Source organism: Sminthopsis crassicaudata, chromosome 2 (genome assembly GCF_048593235.1).
Source record: "Sminthopsis crassicaudata isolate SCR6 chromosome 2, ASM4859323v1, whole genome shotgun sequence".
Taxonomy (NCBI): Eukaryota; Metazoa; Chordata; class Mammalia; order Dasyuromorphia; family Dasyuridae; genus Sminthopsis; species Sminthopsis crassicaudata.
In genome coordinates, this window is record NC_133618.1 from 431221177 (window position 1) to 431246461 (window position 25285).

General features: G+C 34.9%; 1 protein-coding gene across 3 annotated transcripts in view; it reads right to left on the reverse strand.

Annotated features, from left to right (window-relative positions):
- Window positions 1-150: 150 nt before the first annotated feature.
- Window positions 151-25285, reverse strand: part of FBXO38 (F-box protein 38) — a 120320-nt gene continuing 95185 nt past the window's right edge. For all 3 annotated transcript variants that reach the window (XM_074292144.1, XM_074292147.1, XM_074292145.1), the window contains 7 exons: window positions 10820-10920; window positions 9444-9546; window positions 7590-7756; window positions 5342-5487; window positions 2959-3062; window positions 2234-2347; window positions 151-1120 (listed from right to left, as the gene is read on the reverse strand). In XM_074292144.1, the coding sequence (XP_074148245.1) occupies window positions 942-1120; window positions 2234-2347; window positions 2959-3062; window positions 5342-5487; window positions 7590-7756; window positions 9444-9546; window positions 10820-10920 (914 nt within the window). In that variant the 3' untranslated portion in view covers window positions 151-941. The remainder of the gene's footprint in view (window positions 1121-2233; window positions 2348-2958; window positions 3063-5341; window positions 5488-7589; window positions 7757-9443; window positions 9547-10819; window positions 10921-25285) is intronic.

A 25285-nucleotide genomic window follows, 5' to 3' on the forward strand; every position in this document is an offset into this window, starting at 1 on the left:
GTTAAAAAATTCAACTAAATAAAAGTCCAGAAATCATCTCAGTATTCATGCAATCATTATGTCTTCATGTAGTATCACCTGCTGCCTGCTGAAAATAAGGCTCTGGTTTCAAGGCAAACAAAACCCACAAAAAATAAATAATAAAGTAACCCAGTTTGTAATAAAGTTTTATTTTCATATTCCAAGATAAAACAAATACACAATCGAATGTGGAAATAAATAACTAGAAAATGCTTTGGAATTCAGGTTTTCAAACTCAGGGAATTTCAGTCCATAAGCCTTTTTTTATTTACTTGATTTTAAGAAATGTGGAAACTGTAATGTTTTTAAAAAAAATAGAAAGTACAGTCTCGTACAGAAAATCTTATTCCACCCTCTCCAATCGTGTTCTCCTATGCTACAGCACTCAGATTGTTTTTTTTTTTTTTTAAATGCACTCGAGACACACAAACTGCTCAACAGATTTACTCAAACAGACTCACTCAGGAAGAAAAAGGCACAGATTTAAGGAGACGCCAATGATTTTTCTGAATGAAGCAACTGAGGTCTTGGCTTGGCAAATGAAGAGACACTTAGGAACTGAAAAAGCCAAGAAAAACAAACAACTGTGTCAACTCTTCTGTATTACCTGCCTTCATTTAAATGGATTTTTAAATTAAATTGCTATAAACATATGATATAAAGTCTGAGCTCCAAGAAGCTTTCCCCCCCAACCCCAATATTTCCGCTATGTACAAATCTTTGTACACACTGTTAATGTTCCTTATACATTTACTACATACTCTACACCAAATCAAGCCAGGATCCCCCACCCCCTTTGAGGACCTGGCCCTGAGACATTGCAGTGCACTAAGGCAGTCCAACACATCCTCTTGTTTTCTACCAGAGGAATAGCTGGAAAGTGGGAGTAACCAGTGGCTGGTGGGGCACACGCAACCCAATCATATGTAGTCATCTTCTACTGGCTCTCCATTGACATCACAATAATGGATGAAAATGGCAACCACTCTCTGAAAAACTCCCTTCTTCATCTGACGCAGCTCTGAGATTTCCTCCCCTATTGTTTCCATACAGATATCAGCAGAGAGCTGCCCTTTCCTCCGAGGAGCATAAATGGTGGCTGGGAAGAAAAAGAAGGGGGAAGAATGACATGATTATTAATTTCAAAAACCAGTTTCTGCATGTCCTCTTAGAGGCAGCTTTATTATATAGCAAAGCGTTTCACAAAAGCAAAAAAAACAAAAAGACCAATGTTTCAAGACTAGTTATATCAAAATACAATGTTAAACACTATAATGGTAAGCAGTAAGAGAATGATAAGAAAAGAGAAATGTATTTAGAATTAGAAGAGTCGAATACTACTTGAATTTGCTATTTTTTATCTGTACTTATAAATGTTTTGAATTGGAAAATTTGGGGCTTAAAAATGAGGGGTCTGGTAATTAAGATGACTGACCTCTTAAGTCCTTTCTAGACCTGATTCTACAATTCTATGATCCTTTAAGGAATATTTATTATAGTTTGATTGGATATGTAAGTTCATATCAAGAAAGAAATACAAAAGAACAGTCTACCCAATCAAGAGATATCTGATTCAACACAAGTCCAACAATATAGAAACTTCTAATAACCTGAATGACTTTCAATGAAACTAATTCTTCTTTAATTTTAAGAACAAATATTGAGGAAAAATTTTAAATAATCAAACATGTCATTTATAAATTATATTTGTTTTACCTTTAGTAGCATAGTTAATATAAAAACTTAGTGGAGGAAATCAAAATTACAGCACGTCAGACTAACTAAAATGACAGAGGGTTCAAAACCCAAGCCCCACTTGAACAGTAATCTTTTCTAAAACAGCATCCACAAGGACTCTTCAGGTTTTACTGTCTTGTGAGGTCATCTATTCTTATTTCTAGATTCCCTATGTGAGCCAAAATCTGTCTTCCTGGAGTTTTGTCCTATACCTCTAAGTTCTGTTTTCTGGTCTAAGTAGAATAAATCTATTCCCTCTTGCAGATGAAATCTCAGCAACTATTAAATGCTTTATGTTGATGGTTTCCTCTTTTAAATATAAATCAGGGCCATTTTTTGAAAATGGGGGAGAAAACCTTCAATATTTTAGAACATTTCAAAGTTTACATTTCTTGAAGAGTATTCAACTAAAATATCAGAGGTCTCTAAGCAATCAAGTATAACAAAACAAGCAAATGCAGCAAACAGTAATTACTTCTTTCATCATCTTCAAAGTCATATCTTGCATAGCTATTAGGCTCTGCTGTTCGTAGTGATCTCAACCATGGGAAGTCTGTAATCATGGAATATGGAGCTCCGTCCACAACACCTAAAACAAGAATGCATACAGGAGGTCAATTTTCCCAGAGCCAATGACAAGAATATCAATTAAAAGAGAATTTGAGGTGTGTTCTCCCTATTGACCTGTCATCTAAGAAATATTATGGCTGAAAGAAAGGATCACTGAATTTAATAATCAGGAAATATGGACCTGCTCCTGTTATAGGCTAAAGGTATGATTTAGGGAATCCCTTTCTCCTCTGGACCTCAATTTCTTTTATAAAATGAATGCATTTGACTGTACTCCAAGATTTTTCCTAAGTCTTAATATGCAAAATTCTATATTCTTTTTCTTATTCTAACATTCTCTTTTGTTCAATTTTCAAACTTTTAAATTATACCTAAGTACTACTATTGTGAAGGCCTTTCATAAAAATGTATACAAGCAATCCAACAGTCATCCTTCTTCATGTCCTATTATTAGCAGGGATATAGCATCAATTTAAATCCTGGATTTTGTGAAGTTTTTTAATCAGTGCTGATTCACTGTTCTTGAAACTGCTGACGTAATCCCTACGAATCTCATATAAGCATCAAGTCTTGCTTAAGAAAACAAATGTCATGTGGGTATGTGTTTGTATGTATGTCTCCCAAAGTTACCTTCTAAAGTATAAATTTCTCTCCCCCAAGGGTATTTGGTGTACTTCTTCAGGTCTCCTTCACTTCGTGTGGCTTCAGGAAAAAACTCATACTTAATGAGTTCTCTGCAGGCAAAGAGGAAAACACAAGGTAAATTACAGAAATGAGAATATTTTAGGAGAATGTTCAAAATACTGCTTATGACTGACTGAAGGGTTGATTCTATTGTACCTATTTATATGCACATATATCAAGCACATTCTGAGTCTTGTAAACTGGAAAGATGGCTAGACTTTTAACTTGGGAAGGTTGGGTTCAAATCCTGGATCTTCCACATACTGATATGATCTTGGCCAAGTTACTTCCTTTTTAAAAGTCAAAGAAGGCACTGATATACTTATAAGGTAAGTACTTAGAGGCCTTAAAGCATGTTAGAAATAGGAGCTGTAATTAAGGGTTAAGAAGAGAAATTAGCAAAAAAAAAAAAAAAAGCTTTCTCTATATCCAAGATTTTTTCAAAAAACATTACAATGTTTGAGATTTCTAAACTAAATGAGCTCTCTTCTCTATACATTACAAAAGACAAATAACAATAAGTACTCAGAGAAGCTGTCTTATGTTTTTGAAGAAAAGGATTCTCCTAAAGAGTGAGAGCTATTTTGAAAAAAATTATATGCAGTGGTCATGGTGTCAGGTTCTTCTTTAGCTAGAGAGGTATTGAACACAGGAGGATATGGTATCACCAGGATTATACATGTACCAGTACTTCCTACTGAATTTATTTACTGTAGCCAATGAACTGTCAGACAAATTAGAGACTGGGTAGGGATAGGAATGCTGGGAGAGAGACTCCATTCCAAGTTTAGGAATAGAGTGAGGGAGCATTTGATTTATGGTCAGGGATATTGTAGGGTTAAAATAAAATAATATATGCAAATCATTCTGCAAACCTTAAAGTACTTTATAAGTACCAGTTACTATTATTACTCCTATTATTCTTAAACCTTAGAATTATCAAGTCATTAGCCTGATGATGACTTCATTCCTTTAACCTTCTGCTGAGCTCAAGCAATGTTTAAAGTGCAATACAGAGTTTTAGTGGTAAATGTTTTACTAGTCAGAAAAAAAAATTGTTATGTATACCCTTTTAAATTTAATCTGCATTACTAATTCTTTTTCAAATCTAGATAATTAACAAAAGAATAGGTTAAGCCATGATTTAGCATAGTGCTTACTGATTTTCACAGTGAAAAACTCTCATGCTGAAAATTTAATGATCAGTTTGTTAAAACTGGCTTCAGTATACCCTTTAAACGTGATGGAAATCATGAGCGTATAAAGGGTCACTTCTGAATTCCAGATAGGGGAAGAAATTAATTTAAATTAAGAAGTTTAGCATTATTCAGTTACTATTGGTCAAGTAATTGGAATGCTCTTATTTTCATACACTTTTCACTTATAAATTATTATTTTTTTCCCTCTGTAAATAAACACCTCTATCAAAAATCTCAATATGGCTTGGTGGAATATAAAAGACTGAGTACCTAAAGTACAGGGTGAAACAGCAGTGAAGATTTGTGGTCACATGACAAGGCTGAGGCTTCCTTCAGGCAAGTCACTCAACCTTTCTAGGCCTTAGTTTCATGAACTAAATGATCTATAAGGTCGCTTTCAATCCTAATACCCTATGATCCTAAGAGTGTGGCTTTAGCTATCAAGCAATGGTTAGAAATAGATAGAATTCAAGAGGCAAATGTGGTAACATGGAAAAAGAAATGATTTTCTAGTCAAAAGACCTGATCCAAGTCCTGGCCCTGACACTTATTAGCTATGAGTGATGGGAATAATAACACCTGAAAAACCTACCCCACAGAGTTGTAAGGAAAGTATTTTATGAATCTTTAAAAAGTCTAGAAATATGAGTTATTAATTCAAGAAAGAAGGAAAGCAGGATAGAATTCCTAAAATACAGATTGAATACTGTTCATGACTGGCTCAAGTACAACTAAAAAATAAGATGGCTGCTTGTAGGTGTCATTACTTTTCAATCTAAGTTGAAAAAAATCATTATCTGTCACTTATCTAAAGAGGATTTAGGTGAGTGTCCTACAGAAACAGAGACAGAGTGGTTCAGGGAAAAGAAAACTGACTTTGGAGTCAAAAGGTCTAAGTTTGAATCCTGACTCTGACTCTGACATTATCTATATGTGTGGCTTTGGGCAGCCTCTCTGGGCCTCAGTTTCATTTACAAAAAGAGGGGTTGGACTAAGTGACCACTGAGGGTCTTGTTCTTGTCATGGGACTATCTCATTGGCCTATGACCTTGAGTCACTTGTGGGCACTAGTTCTCAAAGGTAGGAAAATCTTCGGGCCTCTCTAGGCCTCTGTGCAGATGGATACTTACTGATTGATGTTTGCTATTGTGTCCATCCAACTGCGAATGCGAACTTTGTTCCGCACATTGGGAGGGTTACTGAATTCGTGAATGATACAGATGTGATAGGGATAAGGGCCGCTGAATATCTTCTGCTCCAAAGTCAGTGTGTCGACCTAAGGGGAAGGATACAGACGGAGGGCTCAGAGCCAAGATGGGTCAGAAAGGGAGAGCCAGAGGAACAGCAGAACTACCTCTCAGAGATGGGCTATGAATACAAGACAGCCCTTGGGTTCTAGTCTGGGCACTGTCACTTAGCTAGCTATATAGGTGTGGAAATACCTCCTGCTCTCTGAGCCTTAGAGTTTACTCAGCTGCAAAGTGGGAATAATATCACTTACCATCTGTACTTCATAGGGTTGCTGTGAGAAAGGCATTTTGTTTAGCTAGAGAAATTCAGGCTCTTGTGAGGAGGCAACATAGTATAGTGGAAAAAGCCCTGGACTATAAGAAGAGGCTGGTTAGAATCTCGCCTCTGCTATTTAGCTAACTTGTGACCTGATGCAAAGGACATCTCCTTCAGCCTCAATATGCTAATCTATAAAATTAAAGGACTGAACTAAACTATCTTTAAGATCTCTTCCAGCCCTAAATTCTTTTGACATGTATACTCTTACCTTTACATTATAAGTTGTTAAAGGCAGAGTTCATGTCTTTGATTTACTTTCCCCTTAGTATCAAGCATAGTATTTGGCACATGTTTACCAACAGTAAATGCCTATTACTCATTTACTAAAAATAAATAGCTCTTAATTTTGAACCTACTATGTGCAAATGAATTGGGTTAAGAAATAGGGGACATAAAAAAACAAAGACAGTGCAGGTCTTTAAGAAGCTACAAAATATATTAGGGTACATATGTAACTTTTATTCTCAAATATGCTAAGATACAAGACAAGCACGATAGCTATATCTTATTACCAAAAGAGTTGGGCAGAGGCAATATAAAGGGCATCATCATCAGAGAGACAAAGAATTAGAAAAGAAGGATGAATAGACATATGGTGAGTGAGAGATAACAGCAACAGCCCATATGCACCTTAAGAATCCATGAAATGTCAAGAAATTTAGGGAGAGGTTCCCAACATTTTGTGGGTAGGAAATTTGCAGTGGGATGGCATGGGTAAGAGTTGGATAGGATGAAAAGGCATGGATGGATTGTAATTTGCACCATGGGAGGCAATACCTGCATCAATGAAATCAGAGCTTCATTGAAGTATGAAAAAAGAACAAGAGAAGTAAAAAGTGCTATGAGATGAAGAAATCACTTTCAAATGAAGAGACAAAGGTACCATTGGAGCTGGGCCTTGAAGGATGGGTACAAATTTATGGGCTAAGATCTAAGAGGTGAATGTATGAGGCTGGTGGAATCAAAATATAACACCATTAATCAAAAACCAAGCTAACTACCCACTCCACTGGGTACAGATGAAGAAGGCATTAGAGATACAGGGCAGAGTATGAATAAAGATATGGAAAAGGGAAATTATGGAATCATTATAAGGATGGCAAATAGTTCAGTTTGGCTAGAATGTAGAATAGGTGAGGAGGAGGAGCAAGAGACAAAGCTGGAAAGGTAATTTAAAGACAGATCCTGAATGACCCTGGATGTTAGTCCCTGTGTTACAATCTTACCTCTACCACTGACTAGTTTGTGTAGCCTTGGAAAAGTCACTTAATCTTTTTGGAGCCTTGTGTCCTCATCTAAAAAATGAAGGGGTTGGGCTAGGTGGCCCCTGAGACTCGTCCTAGTTCTAAATCTATGACTTCATCTTTGTTTAGAAACCATAAAAGATCCTTAGAAAGCCTTTGAACGATGAAGTGATATACACATTACATATACACTCTCATTCTCTCTTTTTCTCTCTTTCAATTGTATACCACCAAGATCCAACTGGCAACAAGTATAAGATAAATTAGACAAAAGAGAATGAAGAAAATGAGATAAGTCAGATCACTACAACAATCTAAGCGACAGGGAAAGAGGCAACAATGGAGTGAAGCAACAGGGATTGGCAACAATGCCAATCTTCCTTTGCCTGGCTAAACTTAACTGCTTAGAGAATCTCTACTATGGCAGCCTTAATGATGGTTTATGGGGTTCATTCTTAAGAAAAATATGTGGGGGGCAGTATAAATGCAAAGATCTAAAAAGTGAATGCATAAGAGTAAGGTAATAAAAAATAACCCTATTAATCAAAAGTGGAGTTGACTCTACCTGCTGCATTGGGCGAAGGTATATAATCCGATTTCTTTCTGCAGGCATCCTTAGGATTTGATCTAGTACCTGATCCATATTCAGTTTCTTGCACTGAGCATAGTCAAATCGGTTCACAATTGGTGCATTTTCAACTTTCAAGTGCTTCAAGACTCGACATCTTGTAGCTACAAAAGAAAACATAAAGTTCTAAAGTTCCAGTAATATAACTAAAGTAACATAGAAACATGGCTTGTTCTGACTCATTTCAAAGACTAGTCACAATCTTTCTAGACTAAGATGAAGTCAAACTCAGAGGCAATAAGTAAAGCAGAAAAGGTGCTGGAGAAACTGAGCTCAAATTCTGGTTTTCTTACTTACATGACCTTTTGGGCTTACATGTCCTATATGACCTGGGGCAAATTAATCAATGGGTCACAACTGCCTCATCTGTAAAATGACTATTTAGATTAGATGGCCTTTAAGTTTACTTCCATCTCTATTTCTATGATCTATGATTATCACACTCATTTGTGAAATATTTTATGGCTACAAAATCCTTGATCATTTCAACTTAATCTTTCTGACTCCAAAGATAGTCCTCTTTGCCTTGCACTGCATATGATATCTATGAAAATGGTAAGTATTTAAATAAATGTTGCTGAGCCCTCATGTAGAAGTTCCATTTCCTAGTCAGTCCTCTGATTTATATATGTCTTTACCTCATGGGTGAAGTAGCTCTAAGAGAGATACTTTTTATAGCTCTGAGACATAATTAAGACCATGGCTGGATATTACAGGGAAATGGGGAAGATAATGTAAGGGATAATTATCTATAAATCAGAACTGTATAAATCAGGAATGGATTGCCTCTAGAGGTCATGTCTGCCTAATCAGTGAAATGTTCAAAAGTGTTATCTGGTCAAAGGTGCTATTGAGGGGATTCCAGAACATGGCTGAGAAAGTTGGACTAGATTACCTCTAATAATACTTATCCATTTTTATAATAATATGATCTCTTCTCTGACCTTATTCACAAATAAAGATGATAACAGGAAATAAGAATTGTCCATGTGGCTATTCTGTTTCCATTAGTCCAGAAATACTTGGGTCACAGGTTAAAACCCATCATACTTGAGATCACAGGATTAGAAAGCTGCAAGAAATCTTAAAGATCACCTGGTCCATTATACAGTCTTTTGCTAGGCCTCTACAAGATGAGTTTCCATTTGTAAGCCCTAATGAAGCTGGTGTTCAGCTGATACATCTTTGAGAACTGAGGATCATTTTTCTTTAAGCCACATGATCAAGAAAATTGTAGATGATTTCAAAGTAAGCCTTTATCATCATGATTACCTTCTAGTGAGATGTGCTGTTTTGTCTATTATGCTAATCACAAATATAAATAACTTAATTTGGGAATAGTAATTTCATAGGATGCCGCTATTTGAGGTAATTATAAGAAGACCTTATGATTCTCTATAGGCAAGACAAGAAAATTTCTGTACATGAACTTCAACATAATCACTAAAGAACAATCATTTCAGGTACAAAGATATGATTAGGAATGATAGAAGCCATGATTACTCTTTTGATAAAGTTTGAAAAGACATTCCTCAGGGTATGAAACTACCTACATCTAAAAGGAAGTACCAGAAACTCTTTTTCCTTATGACAAAATCCAGAATCTAAAGTTAGCAATCACTAAAACTGTCCATTCTCTCTTTCTCTTAGTTGAAATATTATTGTTGACTACTTAATTATCAATCATGCATATGAGAACTCACTTTTTAAAGATGCTCATGTTCGTAACACAATGATTTAATATTTAGTTTAACAGAGTAAGTACTCCAGACCTTGGATATAAAAACCTACCATGAATGAACATCATCTTAGGACAATCTTTTAATACTAGGTCTGTGATTCCACAGTTGGTCAATGTGATTCCAACAAGATTTTTGGATTTTAAGACAAGAACCTGTTGATAATGAAAGACAAAAGTGATGCAAAACAAATTTAAATTTAAATTTATTTGTAGTAATATTTTTTAAAAATGCTGTTTCCTTATAACCCTAAAATCATTTTTATCTTTTCCTTTTCCTACCATACCCAAAGAGTTTTGTTGATTCCATCACCAAAATAAGTACTCTGTGTTCTCTTTTACAAAATCATTGGCACAACTCTAGTCCAGAGCTTTATTTCTTAACTGGACTGTTCTAAAAACCGTCTAAATGGTCTTCCTATAACCAGACTCTCCTATCGCTGATCACATTTTTTCAGAAAACTTTGACAGTAATCATTTCTAATGCATTCCTTGATCACTATTACTTCTCTGTATGAAAACCTACAGTAGCATACTAATGCCTAATAAATAAAGAACTGATGTTGGTATTCAGTCTTTCACTCCAAACCTTTTTTTTTAGTGCTTTCTCATATTAGTCTCCTTTTCTGTATAAATTTTCAATCCAAATAGAATGTTCTCCATCCCCCATTCTTATTTTGCCCTCTCTAGTTTTCTGTTCATGATACTTTCCATACCTAGAATAGAGCTCTTAACATCTACCTTCAGCTACTAACATTCTTCTTTTTATTCTTTATGTGCTATCTCTACTACAAGCCCTTACCTAAACTGTTATTTTATTATTAATCATATTTTTGTCCCTGGAGTGCATTAACCCTCCAGTAGAGTCCACACTATATGTGAGAGTTTAACAAATACTACAAAACCTCATTATTTCAAAAGTGTCTTTATTACCTTCATTGACATATGTAACTCCCTACATGCTTTGCAATAGTCTTTAAAAAAAAAAAAAAAACACTACCCAATGGTAATCCTTCTAGTAATGAGTCTCTTTGAACTAAGCTAAGTTAGTTTTAAGGCAACAGATAAACAATCTATCACTGTGTCTATATTTCCAGTATCTTCCTGCTTGATAGGAGCTGCTAGATTTTGCTTTCTGTAACAGAAGCCTCTGAGAACTGAATCACTTTCAAGCCAAAAGAAGATACACTGGAAAAATAATTACTTAGAGGATAATTAAATTTATAGAGCACTTAGGATTCTCTACAATCTAAGATCCTCTGATTACAAATTTAGTTTTCTTTCTACTATATTACATTTATATTTTCTCTGCAAAATAAATGATAGATACCTTCTCATTAGTGTGCAATGCAACTAAATCTTCACTATATGGCACAAGGAAAATGAAACTTATTGCTTAGAACAAAAAAAAAAAAAAAAAAGATGTCACCTGCACATGATCATCCTCAATAACAGGATCACTGGTACTGGTAGACTTATCAGCTGTCCTTTTCCTCTTCATTGCATGACGTGGCTTTGGTTTGGCAACTTCTGGAAAGGGAAGAAAATAAAAATATATTTCAGTGTCTCCTCTTTTACATTTTCTCCCTTGCTGACCTCATCCACTCCTATGTCTTCAATGATCACATCCAAGAAGAATATTCTCACTAGGTAAGTCCATACTTGCAATTTTACCTACAAAAACTAGTGACATCTTAAATTCAACATTTTAAAAACTAAACTCATTGTCTTCCTCCTCACCAATCTATTTTCTCCTCTGGATTAATACTACCATTCTTCTAGTTCTTTATATTCAAAACTTTGGGACCACTGCAATCCTCCTTTACCCCAATCTTTCATACTTTCAAAGAACCTTAGAGCTGAAAGGGATTTTAAAGATCCAAACATTCATCTGATAGAAAGAATACATTCGGTAAATCCTTAGAAATGCGAGCTATAAAATGAGAAAGAAAAGTAGAAGCTGCTAAATAATGTACTACAAAGAAGTAGGATTTAAATAGACAAAAGAACCAGGAAAAAGTACTGTTTATGGAAGCTAAGTGAAAAGTTTTAAGAAGGGAGAGGTCAACAGTATTAAAAGCTACTTAAAGATTCAAGGATGAAGACTGATAAATAAGTCAAAGAGATTTAAGAACTAAAAGGTGATTTATAATCTTAAAGAGAATAGTTTCACTGGAGAAGGATTGGAAATCCATCTACAATGGAATGAATGAATTTAAGGTATTCTTTTAAGCAGATTATCTGTGAACAAGAGAAAAGCTATAGAGTGACAAGTCTAGTGAAGGTTCTTTTAAGGGTGGGGGAGACCTGGACATATCTGAAATATAGCAGAGAAGGAATCAGTAAATAATGGAGAGGTGAGGAGATAGTGGAGAAACTCCCAGAGGAGACTGAAGGGGACAGAATCAAGAACATGAATAGAAGGGCCACTCCTGGCAAGATGAACTCTTTGAGGAAAATTCTGAGAAGATGATGGAGTAGGTCAGAAAATTCCAAATTCTCCAGATCATCTCCCAAAACAAAACAAAATTGTGCCTCGAGGCAAAACACAGACCTGTAAAAAACAAATAAGACTCAAGGCAGAACAAGACAACTAGGGGACAACTTCTAGGGACAACTAGTGAAAACCCAAATAGAGAACCCAGGACAGAGCTTTAACCAATATGAAGTGTAAACACCTATGCAGAAACAGCCACCTAACAGCCCTGGGGCTCTCCAGATCTAAAAGTACTCAGCCCCAACCACAGGAACTTTCACCACCAGCCTAAGGAGTCTGGGATCTGACTCCTAGAAACTTGAGGGAACTTCTCTTGATAAGGAATGCTTAGGCCCAGTTTTGCTACAGGGACACAGCCCAGGGGAAGAGGGAACCAACATACCAGGTAAGCACAGAAGTAGTGAGGTAGGGAAGCTGTTAGCTATGGGCACATGCAAGAGAGTAGAATTCCTTGAGGTTCCAGGCCAGAAGGAAGAGAGGAAGTGAAAATCAAAGGCACTATTCTCCCCATCTCAGGATTAGGGGTGCTTATCCTAATAAGTTCCTATTAAAAAAAAAAAAAAAAAAAGCAGGCAAGAGAGAAAAAACCCAACCACAGAAACTTATTATGGCAATAGCAAAAACTAAGGGTTCATTTTCAAAGGAGGACATTGAAGAAAAAAGGCCTCTCCCTACCCCAAATAATAATGGCTACTTCCCAGAAAGAATTTCCAAAAGAACTCAAAAAAGATTAAAAATCAAATGAGAGAGATTGGGGAAAAACTTTAAAAAAAAAAAAAAAAAAAAAGGCCCATCCAGGAAAAACAAGATGATTATGTGATCTGAAAAGGTCAGCCTAGAAAAGGAGATACAGAATATTAAACAAGAAAATAATTCTTTGAAAATCAGAAATAGGCAAGGGAGGCCAATAAAGCTTTAAGAGACCAAGAAATAATGAAACAAAATATAAAAAAAAAAAAAAATGAAAAAAAGTAGAAGAATGTAAAATATTGTATAAAAAAATAACATATCTGGACTACAGATCAAGAAGAGAAAACCGAAGAATAATCTGACTACCTGAAAGCTGTGACCAAAAAAAAAAGAACCCTGACAGAACAAAGTAGAAATAGAAGGGAAAAAAACAAATTCACAGATCACTACCTCAAAAAGATCCTAAAAGGAAAACACATAGGAGCATTATTGCTAAATTTCAAAATCCCTAGATCAAAAAGAAAATTTTAAAAGAAACAAACAAAAACAATTCAAATATTCCGGGGCTATAATTGAAACAGTACAGGATTTGTTAGCAGCTACTAAACTGTAGGTCCTACGATATTATATACCAACAATCAGTGAACTCAAAGATTTTCAAGATTTTGTCTCAACCAAACCTGAACTCAATAGAAAATTTAACATAAGAGTTAACATCAAAAATATTTCAAGGGATTCAACAAGGACAAACTTTATGTTATATATATGGAAATATAAACCATACATCTAAAATTGACATCGATAACTGGGTATATAAAAAAAAAAAAGATTGGGGCAGAGGTGAGTATGATCTGACTCTAAAAAGCAAATTGTCTAGGAAAAGGTAAAAAAAATTAATTATGCTATATGAATGAGTTGCAGAGAAGAACTGACACAGAGGCATTAGATGGGGTAGTAGGGCTAGTAGTCCTGAAAACCTACTCACATCAGCAATGAAATGGTTAAATAGGGAACAATATATACAACCATATATACATTTTATATATACACAGACACACACACCATGAAGGGCATAGTACCTCCAAAATCTATAAAGAAATAAGGAGGATAAGGTAGGGTATAGAAGAATGTATAGATTTACAAAAGTGGTATAAGTAGTATTAGATTAATGGGGAAGGGATAAAAAGGGAGGGAAAAGGATGGGTGTAGAAGGTAAAGGAGGGATCTATGAGTTGGGGGAGGTTTTACTTTAGTTTAAAGTAGAAAAGTTAGCAGAGATAGAAAATAAGAGATATACATAAAGTAACAAAGATCCAAAATCTAATTTATTAGGGGGAAAAAAAAGTAGGGCTAGTAATCATTAATCTCAAAGTCAAACATAAAGATTCAATCAAGAGAGAAATCTACATTATGTCAGTTATATTTATATTGTTTCAGATGCATGTATAAATGCGTGTGTATGTGTGTGTGTGTAAAAATGTATCCATGCTTAGCTGTAGCCTATTTGGAATAGGTAGAGGGAAAGAAAAGAGGGAAAAGAATAAAATAAAAACTGCACAGCAGAGAACAAAAGAATAACTCCTAAGGATGGACAGGCATGAACATAATGTCTTATATTATATATGCTTTCTTGAAATGGAAATTTGTTACTTATTTTGAATCCTCCCTGATGTTCTGCTGAACACATGACAATGATTTTTAAAACTTTTCCTTTTTTCTGTCTTTCTTTTTTATTGTGTATTTTCTTATTTTTTATTTAATTTTAAATAAATTTAAAAAAAAAGATGTTACTCTTTTAATCAGAGATTGTGAAACAGGACAAAAGATAGCATGGTAAATGGTATCTATTTTCTTATTTTATTTACTTAAATCTACTTTCTTACTCTAATTTTTATCTTTAACCTTCTTTCAAACCCACCTCTTATTTTGGATGAAAGTGACATGAGTCAAATTTTTATGGATTCTTATTTTGCAAATTTACATTCTGCTTGAGTTAGCTTCAAATTACCAACTACAATCCTTATAGTGACTGTTAAACCTAACTATTTGTCCTGCCACTGAATTATAAGAACCTCCAAGCATTTCTTTCTGCTCTACCTTTAGAACTGCTAGGTCAACTATTAGGCATTTTCATCCAACTTGCTGGTACACCTTAAAAACCTGGAACATTGCTACTTGTCCCAATGACTCAGGTCACCGGACCTTACCATTTCTTGTAGTCCTAAAACTGCAGGCCTTTTCTATTCACCCTGCAGATCTTCTATAAAGTTGTCTCTTCTACATGAAGTATGAGTTTTAAAATAGGGACTGCCTACTAGTTTTTTGTATTGCAAAAATTGTGTGTCCCTGGTTCAGAAATCAGTTCTTGACTAATAGTTAAATGTTTAACAAAATTTTTTTAATTCATTCTCTTCTAGTATATCATTCATAATCACATCATCCCAACTTACTACAGTAAGCATCAGCAGAACTAGTCTTTTGCTAGTTTCTTACCCTTAAGCACTGCTGCCCAGATTAGATTTAATACCAACTCTTAAATTTCTCACAACTTTCACATTCTCTCTCCATATATTATGCCTCACAGCTAGACTGAATTTGGAGTTAAGAGAGCCTGATTTCAAGTCCTGCCTCTGTCACAACCTGTGTGGTCTTTTAAAAATCACTTAATTTCTCTGGGTCTGCTTCCTCATCTGAAAAATGAAGGGATATATGACCTCCTTTCAACTCTAAATTTATGATGCAATGGTGATATTTTCTACTTGAATATATTTTGTACTTTACTATTTCAATGCCTCAGCTCTTGCAGTTCCTTATTCTTTTATGCCTCAATTTCCTTATTTACAAAATTAAGTGACTGGAGTAAGAGATTTTAATTTCTTCCAGGTATCTTGAGTTTTTGAAACTATACCTACGTAAGACTATCAGACAGAACTGTGTAACAGCAATTTTAACTGCTATGGGGTCTTTAGACTATCAAGTTCTCTCTTTACAACACATCCAGCAAAGGTAGGTAAGTAGATAGAGGTGAAGCGACTTACCCATGTTACTTTGTTCATTACATGACTCTGGGACTTTACCCCAAGTTTTCTGACTCCCAATATTGCATTATACTCTGATTTTAGGCCCTAATTTTACATCCCGAGAGTACTTTGGCACTTTTTAAAAATAAAGAATGAGGAGCAGCTAGGTGGGACAGTGGATAGAGCACCAGCCATAAAGTCAGGAAGACCTGAGTTCAAATTTGGTTTCAGACACTTGACACTTCTTAGCTGTGTGACCCTGGGCAAGTCATTTAAACCCAATTGCCTCAGCAAAAAAAAGTAAGTAAATAAATAAATGAAATAAATAAAAAGAAAGGATGAGGAAAAGGCCATTTCTCATTTCAGAGACTATTCCTTTTATTCTGAATAGCACTGTGGTAGAGTCTTTTTCTTAATTTTTCTTTAAAAAACAAAACAAAACAAAACAAAAAACTAAATAGTATAGAGATCTTATCATTGAGCTTAATTTCTTAAGAGAACCCTGTGTGTAGAGAAACAAATAAGTGGATCTAAATTTTGCATAATTACAGAGGTAGTATGGTACAATAAAAAGAAAATTGGATTTAAAAACACAGAATCTGTATTTTAACTCTCCCTTTACTACTTTGTACCTGTATGACCTTGGCAAGCCTCATGACATCTTTTGGCCTGTTTTCCTTACCTGTAAAGTGAAAAGGATGGATTGGTTGATCCCTAAGGTTCATTCTAGTTCTAAATCATACATTCTTATGAAAGCCCCGTCCCAATCCTAAGGATTTTATTCAATTAAAAGGTAAAATCAAGTAATTATCAACACTCTTTGTGTAGTAAAACTGGAATTTTAGAAATCTAAAATCAGAAATGTGACATACCTGAAGTCTTAAGCGTCAGTTAAATACCAGGGATCTCATTCTTTGATGCAGTCTTTTACTTATTCAGTCTCTTATTCTTTCTAACATAAGTCATTTCCCCAGCAAAGTTATTTAATAAAATTTCCATGTTTTAGTCCTGCATGCTTTGTTAGCTTCCCATTGTTGACTAAAATGATTAGAAGTCTTCCAGTGATTCCCTGTTGCTAACCTGGTAAAATTCAAATTTCTTAACCTGATATTCAAGGTTTTGCACAAATTGATGTCATTCTTCCATTGTAGGCTTGTTTCGCATTATTCTCTTCTCTGTATTATATAATCTTGCCTAATTGATCTGCTGGCAGCTCCCATATCCACTCTATTTTTACCTATTTCCATGCTTTTGTTCATGCCATACCCATTAAGTCTATGAGCTTCTTGAGAGCAGAGACTATTATTTTCCCCCCCTTTTTTAATATCTTCAGTGCATAGCAAAGTGCCCGGCACATAATAACATTAAAAATTCTTGCTGGCTTAAACACTGCCTTGATTCCCCATCTCTTCTACTTATCTTTTAAGAGCTAATTGTGAATGCCATTTTCTTCACTGAACTTTTCCTGACTCTCTCAATTAATTATGACTCTTTCCTCATCAGAACCCATTAGAATAATTTAGTTGCATCTCATTTATGTATTGAGAAAACATATGACTTCATATTTTAGTTATCTACGGGTCATCTCCCTTACAAGAATTTAAGTTCTCTAAGGGAATTTTGTATTGACCTTGGTGCCGGGCATAATAGTATTTAATAAGTATCTATTGATATGATACAAATCAAAATAACTTTACTCTTAAATTTGCTGTTTCCAATTTCACTCACCTGAAATTTCTCTTTCCCAAGTTACCAATGATCTCTTAACTGTCAAATCTGGTATTCTTTTCTCAATCTTCATCCATCTTGACCTTTCTGCAGAATCTGACGCTACTGACCACTCTCTTCTCTATGGGTTTTTGTAATACAGCTCTTTCTTGTTTTCTTCCTACCTGTCCAACAGCTTCTTCATTTATTTTGCTGAATTATCATCCATGTCTTGCCACCTAATAGTGAGGATAAGCTCTGTGCAAGATATTTCTCACATAAGCATCTATGCCTTGCCCCAAGAGAAGGGGGTAAGCTCTGAGTAGCATAAATCTCACATAAGAACATGTGTGCATTGATAGGAACTGTTTTGACTTTCTTAAATTCCTAGTAAGAGGTGCTTTTTGATTAATGACCTCATCAGCTCCTAGAGGTCTAATGAACTCTATTACGCAAACAAGTCTCTCCACAGACATTTCCACTTGGATGTTTCATTGGTCTCTCAAACTAGCTCTTTTGAGCTCCAATACCATCAATATTTAGACATTTCCACCTGGAAATTTCAATGATATCTTAAACTTAACATGTCTAAAACAGAATTCACTAGTCCTTCCCTAAAGTTTATAGCTTTTCTAAATTTCTCTTTTTTCTATCAAGGATACCAGCATTGGTCTAGTTACCTAAGTTGGTAATAGCTGAGTCAGTATCCAATTTCCAAATCTTTCCATTTTTACCTCCTCTACATCTCACAACATTTCACCTACTCTCACCTAGACCAGTGCATTCTTTGTTCTTGTCACAACTCTCCCTCTCCCCTTCCCAAACTATCCCATATATAACTATCAATGATTTTCCTAAAGCAGAGATCTGACTAGTCACTCCAGTGACTCTCTATTACTTTTAGGATCAATTTTCAACCTCTGTTAGACATTTCAAGTGCTTCCTAATATAGTCCCAATCTACATTTCCAGACTTTAATATAGACTACTTCTCTTCAAAAACCTATGGCCTGATTAATTTGGAGAAAAGGAATATATCCCAATTCATAAGGAACCTAAGAAAAACACGGAACTTAAGTTTTAAAGTACCATTTAGTTTGATGCAAATGAGCCATATGATGAGATCACATGTAGTTAAGAGTTCATGGAATTTGAGAGTTGAATTAAGAGTTCTTTGAGTCATCTAGTCCTACTGCCTTTACACACAAGATTGTTGTTCTGTACATGGTCTAGGATTGAAAGGTACCTGAGAAATCAACAAAATATCATTCCTTGACTCACTAAGATGACAACAGGCCCATAAGAATGATCAAGAGGAGTAATATTATATTATTGCTGTAATTAAAGAGTTTTTCAAGTTGGCCTACATGTAGTAACCTTCAAGTAGAACTTTAACATCAGGTTCCTTAAGACATTGAGGGGGGAAAAAAAAAGATAGTAGTCCATATTCACCAGTGACTAAGATTTGATATAAAAAAGTATATCTTAGTGAATGAGAAGATCCCCACACTTCAGTTTTCTTCTTATCAAGGCATAAACTTCCTGTAGAAGGAGGGAGAATCCTAATTTTTTTCTTAAACAAGCACTGCAGTTCCTCCAAATACTTTCTTATACTCACCAGGTCTGGTTTTATTTTAAGTTAATCTCCTTATTTATCAGACTTCCTATTCTTGTCCTACTCTCTCTAGTCTCCCTCTTAGCTCATTCATCCTTCAATCCTAAAATATACTTCTTGTTTTCATATGAAGTTGATCCCTTTCTTTAGGACCCAGCTCAGAAGTGTCTTCTTCCTTCTTGCTTCCCATGTTGTTAGGATTATTACAAGGTGCTAAGTCGGTACTTAACAATTCTCTAGCTCAGAGTTTACACCTTTAAAGGAATCCAAACCTTTGAGGGAGAATACACCTTTAAAGGAGCTCATTCATTGGTTCTGTAAGGAGTTCCCACAAGCCCACTTTCTGTGAGGATATAAGAAGCCAACATTGAGTGGGGTCAGGCAGTGAGTCATGGGGAGAATTTCGGGGAAGCTTGAGGAGATTCAGAGCTAGGATTCAGTGGATTCCCAAGTCCAGGAGATTTACAAGTCTAAAGGAAAAGCCTGCTCATGGACTTCCGGGAGATTCACATCTAGGATTAAATTCTGGGAAACCCACAATTCCCACACTCTAGGAGATTCAGAGTCAAGATTTCATTCCTACGTCTACCTTCTTGCTGGCTGGAGGCTTTGGATTCAGAGGGAGCTAAAGACTGAAGCTGGCTGGAGACATTCTGACAGGAAAAGATTCAAGACTTTGAGGACCGTAATATAGGATCTGGACTTTTAACTCCTGGCTGCATTTTGGGGATTACTGGTACAGGAACTAAAGCCAAGGCTGCCTCCAGAAACTCCCCTTGCACCCAACGTGGGGCAAGGACTTTTGCTTATCCTGACTCTAGCTGATTCTGAGCCCTTCAGAGAGCTATCCCAGAATTCACACCATGTTAAGTTACTTTTCTCTCCTTTCATTTGTTCTTGTTCTCTGTCTAGTCTTTTTATTTGTCTTTCTTTGTATGTTACATATTCTACATTTTTCTCCCCATTATAAATTCTTTGAGAATAAGACCTATTTATATCTCTTTGTATCCTCAATAGCAACAATAATAATTATAGATCCCAATTACATGTTACTTTAAAGATTTCAAGAAACTTTTCAACATTATTTCATAGAGACATCTTGGTATAATAGATAACAGTGTGCAAGAGATATAGAATGGCAGGGTTCAACATTCTGCCTGACACTAGTCCCTGAGGGTCACAACCTCTTTGTGCCTTAATTTCGTCATCTTTAAAATGAAAAGATTGAATTAGATGGCTTCTTAATCTCTCTCTCAGAGCTACTTCTTTGATCTTGTAACAAACCTGTGAAATAAATTCTACATGTATTTTACCCCTTTAACATATGAGGAAACAGATTCAGACAGGTTAAGTAATTTGTCTATGGCCATATAGCTTCTAAATTAGAGGTAGGACTTGAATTAGAGGTAGGACTGCAAACCTACAATATGATGCTATCTTGCACTGTAAGTAGAATGCTCCAGTAGGAAACATTACTTTCTTCTGAAAGCCTTAGGTGAACAATTCTTCCCCACATCTAGAAATAACATTCTCTAATTTATGAGCAATGAGAGCTATTCTTTTTTATTGTTTTGGGAAGGAAGTGGTAGAGTTTGACTTTGACATTCAAGGAACCAAATAAAGATTTGGCTGACTTCTGTGATGATACTTAGAAATCTATGATTGAAAGCCTTCTTAGGAAGCAATGAAAGGGATTCCAGATTGAGATGAAAATGATCAGCTTGGACTAATGATATGCATAAGCCATACTCCAAACCTAAGGTCTACATACCCCTGAGATTCTAATTATAAAATTCTCGAAGTTATTCCCTAATACTATTTTTTGTTTTGGGAGGGAAGAACAAGAAAAAAATCACATATAGTGCTCAAGATGAGCAGAAGTGGGGTGGACAGAGAACTGATTTCTGAGTCAAGAAAACCTGGGCTATCCAGAGGTTCAGTAATCTTGAACAATTCAGTAAAATTCTCAATGGCCCAAGCATCTTTGTAAAAGATTCTAAGTTGCAGAGAAGGTATCAAATTGTCATAATAGAGGAATTTATTCAATGATGAAATCATAGGCCTGCTGAAATTTAAAAAAAAAAAAAAGAGGAAGAAGGGTGTTCCTAATGAGTATATATCATGAGAATTTCTATATAAATTGAGGTTCATTCATTTCACTAATTTCTGTAAGTGAAAAATGTTTTTAAAAATGTACAATAATTTTTAACTATTCTATTTTTCTTGTTTAAAAATCTTTCATCTTAGAAAATGGATTCTAGCACATATTTCAAATCAAATGGGTCTGTGTTTGGTGAAGTTTTCATTTTGTGGCTACTTAGAATACTGATTCTGTAGTTCTGACCATGAACTACAAGGTCCTTATTTGGATTTCCCGAAGATCACTAGCATAAATGTGTTTTCGGGTCAAGGAGGATTAAAGAGAATGGAAGAACAAGTCATCTTATACTCAAAGTTAGAAGGGGCCTTAAAGGTTAAGTGCTTCAACATCCTACCCAATTAAGGAATTGTGACTACCATGTTCCTCCAAGAAGCACGTGGTAGAAGAACTCAAGACTTTTAGCCTTTTTTTTTGTCATGAACCTCTCTGAATTCCTTCTTAGAATAACATTTTTAAAGGAAGCAAATTAATCAGAAATAAAGATACTAAACCAGTGAAAATAAAAAATAAATGTATGTTCTTTAGATTAAGAACTCCTGGGTACAGGGAATAAAAGGCCTGAACTCTCTATCAGAAGAACTGAGTCCAAATCCTTGCTCTGTCACATCCTGGTTATATGACCTTGGTGTGAGTCACTCATTTCTCTGAGTTTCAGAAACCTCATCAAGACAAAAACTACAGTTACTCAATTTTTAGCTGACAGGGAAACAAAAATTTTCTCAAGAAAGCTTTGGCTATTAAAACCCTTTTTTTTTTTTTTTTTTTTTTTTTGTCTTAGAAGCCAGGGCTTGTGTCCTTTTAGAATTCATGTCTTCAGTCCAATTATCTCTAGCTTCTTCAGTTATTCTTCCTATGACTTGGTATCTAGATGTCACAAGATCATTACACTGTCTTCCTTCTCTCCTTAACCCTAAAAAAAAAGAGTATTTTAATTCTATATTATAGTCGACTGATGTAGAGGGCCAGAACTTTGGAGAAGTATACTTGAAACAAAGATACTTACAACAAGGTGTTAAGTTAGTGGAATTAATGAGATGATGGTTCTTTAGCATACATATACTCATGTAATGGTTCTCTAGTTCACACATATATAATGTGCTGTAATGTAATCATAACCAAGGTATTTAAGGGCTGAGAAAAACTGGAAATGAAATTCTTGACCATCCTTCTGGTGGCTCTCCTGCCTCTTGCACTCCTCCACAAAGAGAAGAGCCACAATAAAGACTCTAAACTCTATTCCTGACCATTCTCGTGGTGTCTATCCTGCTGAGACCAAGGACCATCTGGAGGACCTCCAGAAAGCTAGCTCGAACATTACATTCATGGGCGCCAAAAACTAGGCTCTAATGTAGAAGTGAAGTATTTAAAATATTTGTTAAAAATGTATTATTTGTATTTTCTGTTCTTAATTTTTAAAGTTTCATGTTGGCATTTTATATTTTGCTAAATATTACAAATTGCTTGCTCTGTATATGTATATATGTGTGTATACATATACATACACACACAAATATATATGTATATGACCTTCATTTGAAATATTGTTCCCCATTTCTGCTTCAAAGGAAAAACATGATATGTTTAGAATCTTATTATTGGAAGGGACCTTAAAGGTCTCTATTCCAGCTACTATTATAGCAACTACTTAGAAATTACCCAAAGTTGGCACAAAAACTTTCAAATTCTAAATTCTCAAGTGTTAGCAATATGACAAAGAGACAACAAAATCACTAAGTTTGGGATTTTGGAAGCCAAAGACAAAATCCTTATAAGTAACTACCTCCTCAGTGATTATGGTAGCCACTGTACTAGCTTTAGGATTTCTCCTGCAATTGAAGCTTTCCTTAAGAAATATATCTGTATGTGTTCTGAAGAATCATAAATAAATGGTAAGGTGGATAAAAATGAAGCAGGGCTTATATTATATAGAGATAGGATTCTTCTCACCTCCCAACCATAGAAAACAGATGCTTTTATTATATAAAAAAATGGGAATCTGGGATGTTCTTGACTTTGACAATGTAGCTAAGTCACTGATGAGCACTGTCAGATGATTTTGTAGATGGTGCTCCATAGGCAAGCAACACTTTGGAAAAAAAAAAAAAAGTTACATTCATTAGTCCAAACTGATTGACCTGAAACAACGGGTATTTCTCAAGATAAAAGACAAAAGTAAAACAAAATAATTAACTCTTTTTTTTCCCCTCCTTTATTCCATCTTCTTTGGGGGTAATTTTTGGTAGTTTCATGTGGCATTTAATGATGATGATAGCTTGCATTTAAAGAGTTTTAAAATCTTAGTGAATCTTAAAACAAACTCGTGAGGTAGATATTATTTTACAGATTGGGAAGTAAACAGTAGTTAGAAGACTAAGAGACTGGCCCAAGAGCATATACTTCTAAGTAATCTGAGGCTGAATTCGAACTCAAGTACTCTTGGCTCCAAGTCGAACCCTAGGTGTCTCTAAACCTTATGTGATCTCCCACTACGCTGTGAAATCCTAAAATAAGAAGATTCTTAACTATTAACATATTTTTGCTAATCTTCCTATTTCAAGGAGAACTGGCTTTTTAAAAAATGTAACACAGTGGGACCAATAGCCCTGTTATGAGTAAGAACACTTTAATTTTTCACAAAGCAAAACCACCACAAGATTAGAATAAACATTTTAGAAGGTCTAAAAGAACTACAAAATTTCTGCTTTTCATTGGACTATCAAGTGCAACAAGAACACAGAAGCCCAAACTGTAACACGAGAAAGTTCATTCCTTGTTAATTAAGGCATCTTTTCTTAAAAGCCTTGCAAAACTGATCAGCATATAAGACCCTAATTTGCTTTAAAGGTTACATAGCTAACATTATAGAATCATATTGTGTTAGAGGGAGAAGACAGATTACAAAACATTTAAGTCCAACCCTCTTGGTTTGGCAGAAAGACAAAAAGGTCAAAGTCATAAAGCTAGTAAATAGCAATATGGTATTCCAATTCAAGTCTTCTGATTTCAATGCAGAGAATTCTTTCCCCTATATCATGCTGCTTCTTCTACCAAATAATAAAAATAAGTTATCACCAATTTAAATATTAAGAATTTTAAATAGCTTAGCTAAGATTATAAAATTTCTAAATGGGATTCTAATCCATATCTTCTCACCAAATCCAATGCTCTTTCCCTTATTATTTGTAAATTTAGAGCTTTGCAGAGTCATGAGTGCATATGGTTATTTCTACAACATTTTAAAACATTAAAAATGTTTTAGGAGTTCCTCCTTAAAATAAGAGCCAATACCTATAAATTGCTCTAAAAACTTTAAAAGTGCTAAGCAAATAAATTACTGTGATATCTGACCCCAGAAAATAACTTAATCTTAGCAAAAGAGGAGACAGGGGCAGGTCACACCACAGAAGCATGGCTGTCTTTTTCCATTAAGTATTTACTTGAAAATTCAGGCAACCATAAGGAAGGAGAGAAGAGGAAGTTTTATTAACATTAATATACATCAGAAACAAACTTGAATACACAATTTGTCAATGAGACATATGAAGACATTATAGCCAGAAAATCTGGGCTTGAGATCTATCATCATTTGCTAGCTGTGTGACTGCAGGCAAACCATCTAACCTCTCTATACCTCAATTTCCTCACTTGTAAAATATATATAATATTTTAGCAACTATATTATAGGTCTTCAACAACAAAAGTATTTTACAAACCTTAAAGTACTTTACAAATGTGAAAAATTATCAATAACATTACTAATAACATTTTTATTCTCAAAGCAATGGGACATGGCAAATTGATATTTGTGAGGAATTTCAAGGAATCTAGATGAAAAGCAATATATTTTAACAAGCATATTTTAAAAATGTATACTACAGTCAAGAATAATTAGCATACTCATAATTCAATTAGGAATCTGTTTATAATCCTACCACAATGGATCATGATATATGGGTTGACTTGGTTAGAACCATAAATAAAAATTGACAAGGTACTTCAAACTAACATTTCAGCATACTTCAATTCAAATTCAATGTGTTTTCATTTAGTGACAGGCATTAGTGAATCTCAAGGTCATGGCTCAACAGAAGTATAAACAAAGCCCTGAATTATCTCTAAGTTATAAGTTAAAGTCTCCTTTATGGCTGACATTGTTACCATTAAAAAAAAAAAAAAAAAGTACAGTACAAAAAGCTCCAGAATTAC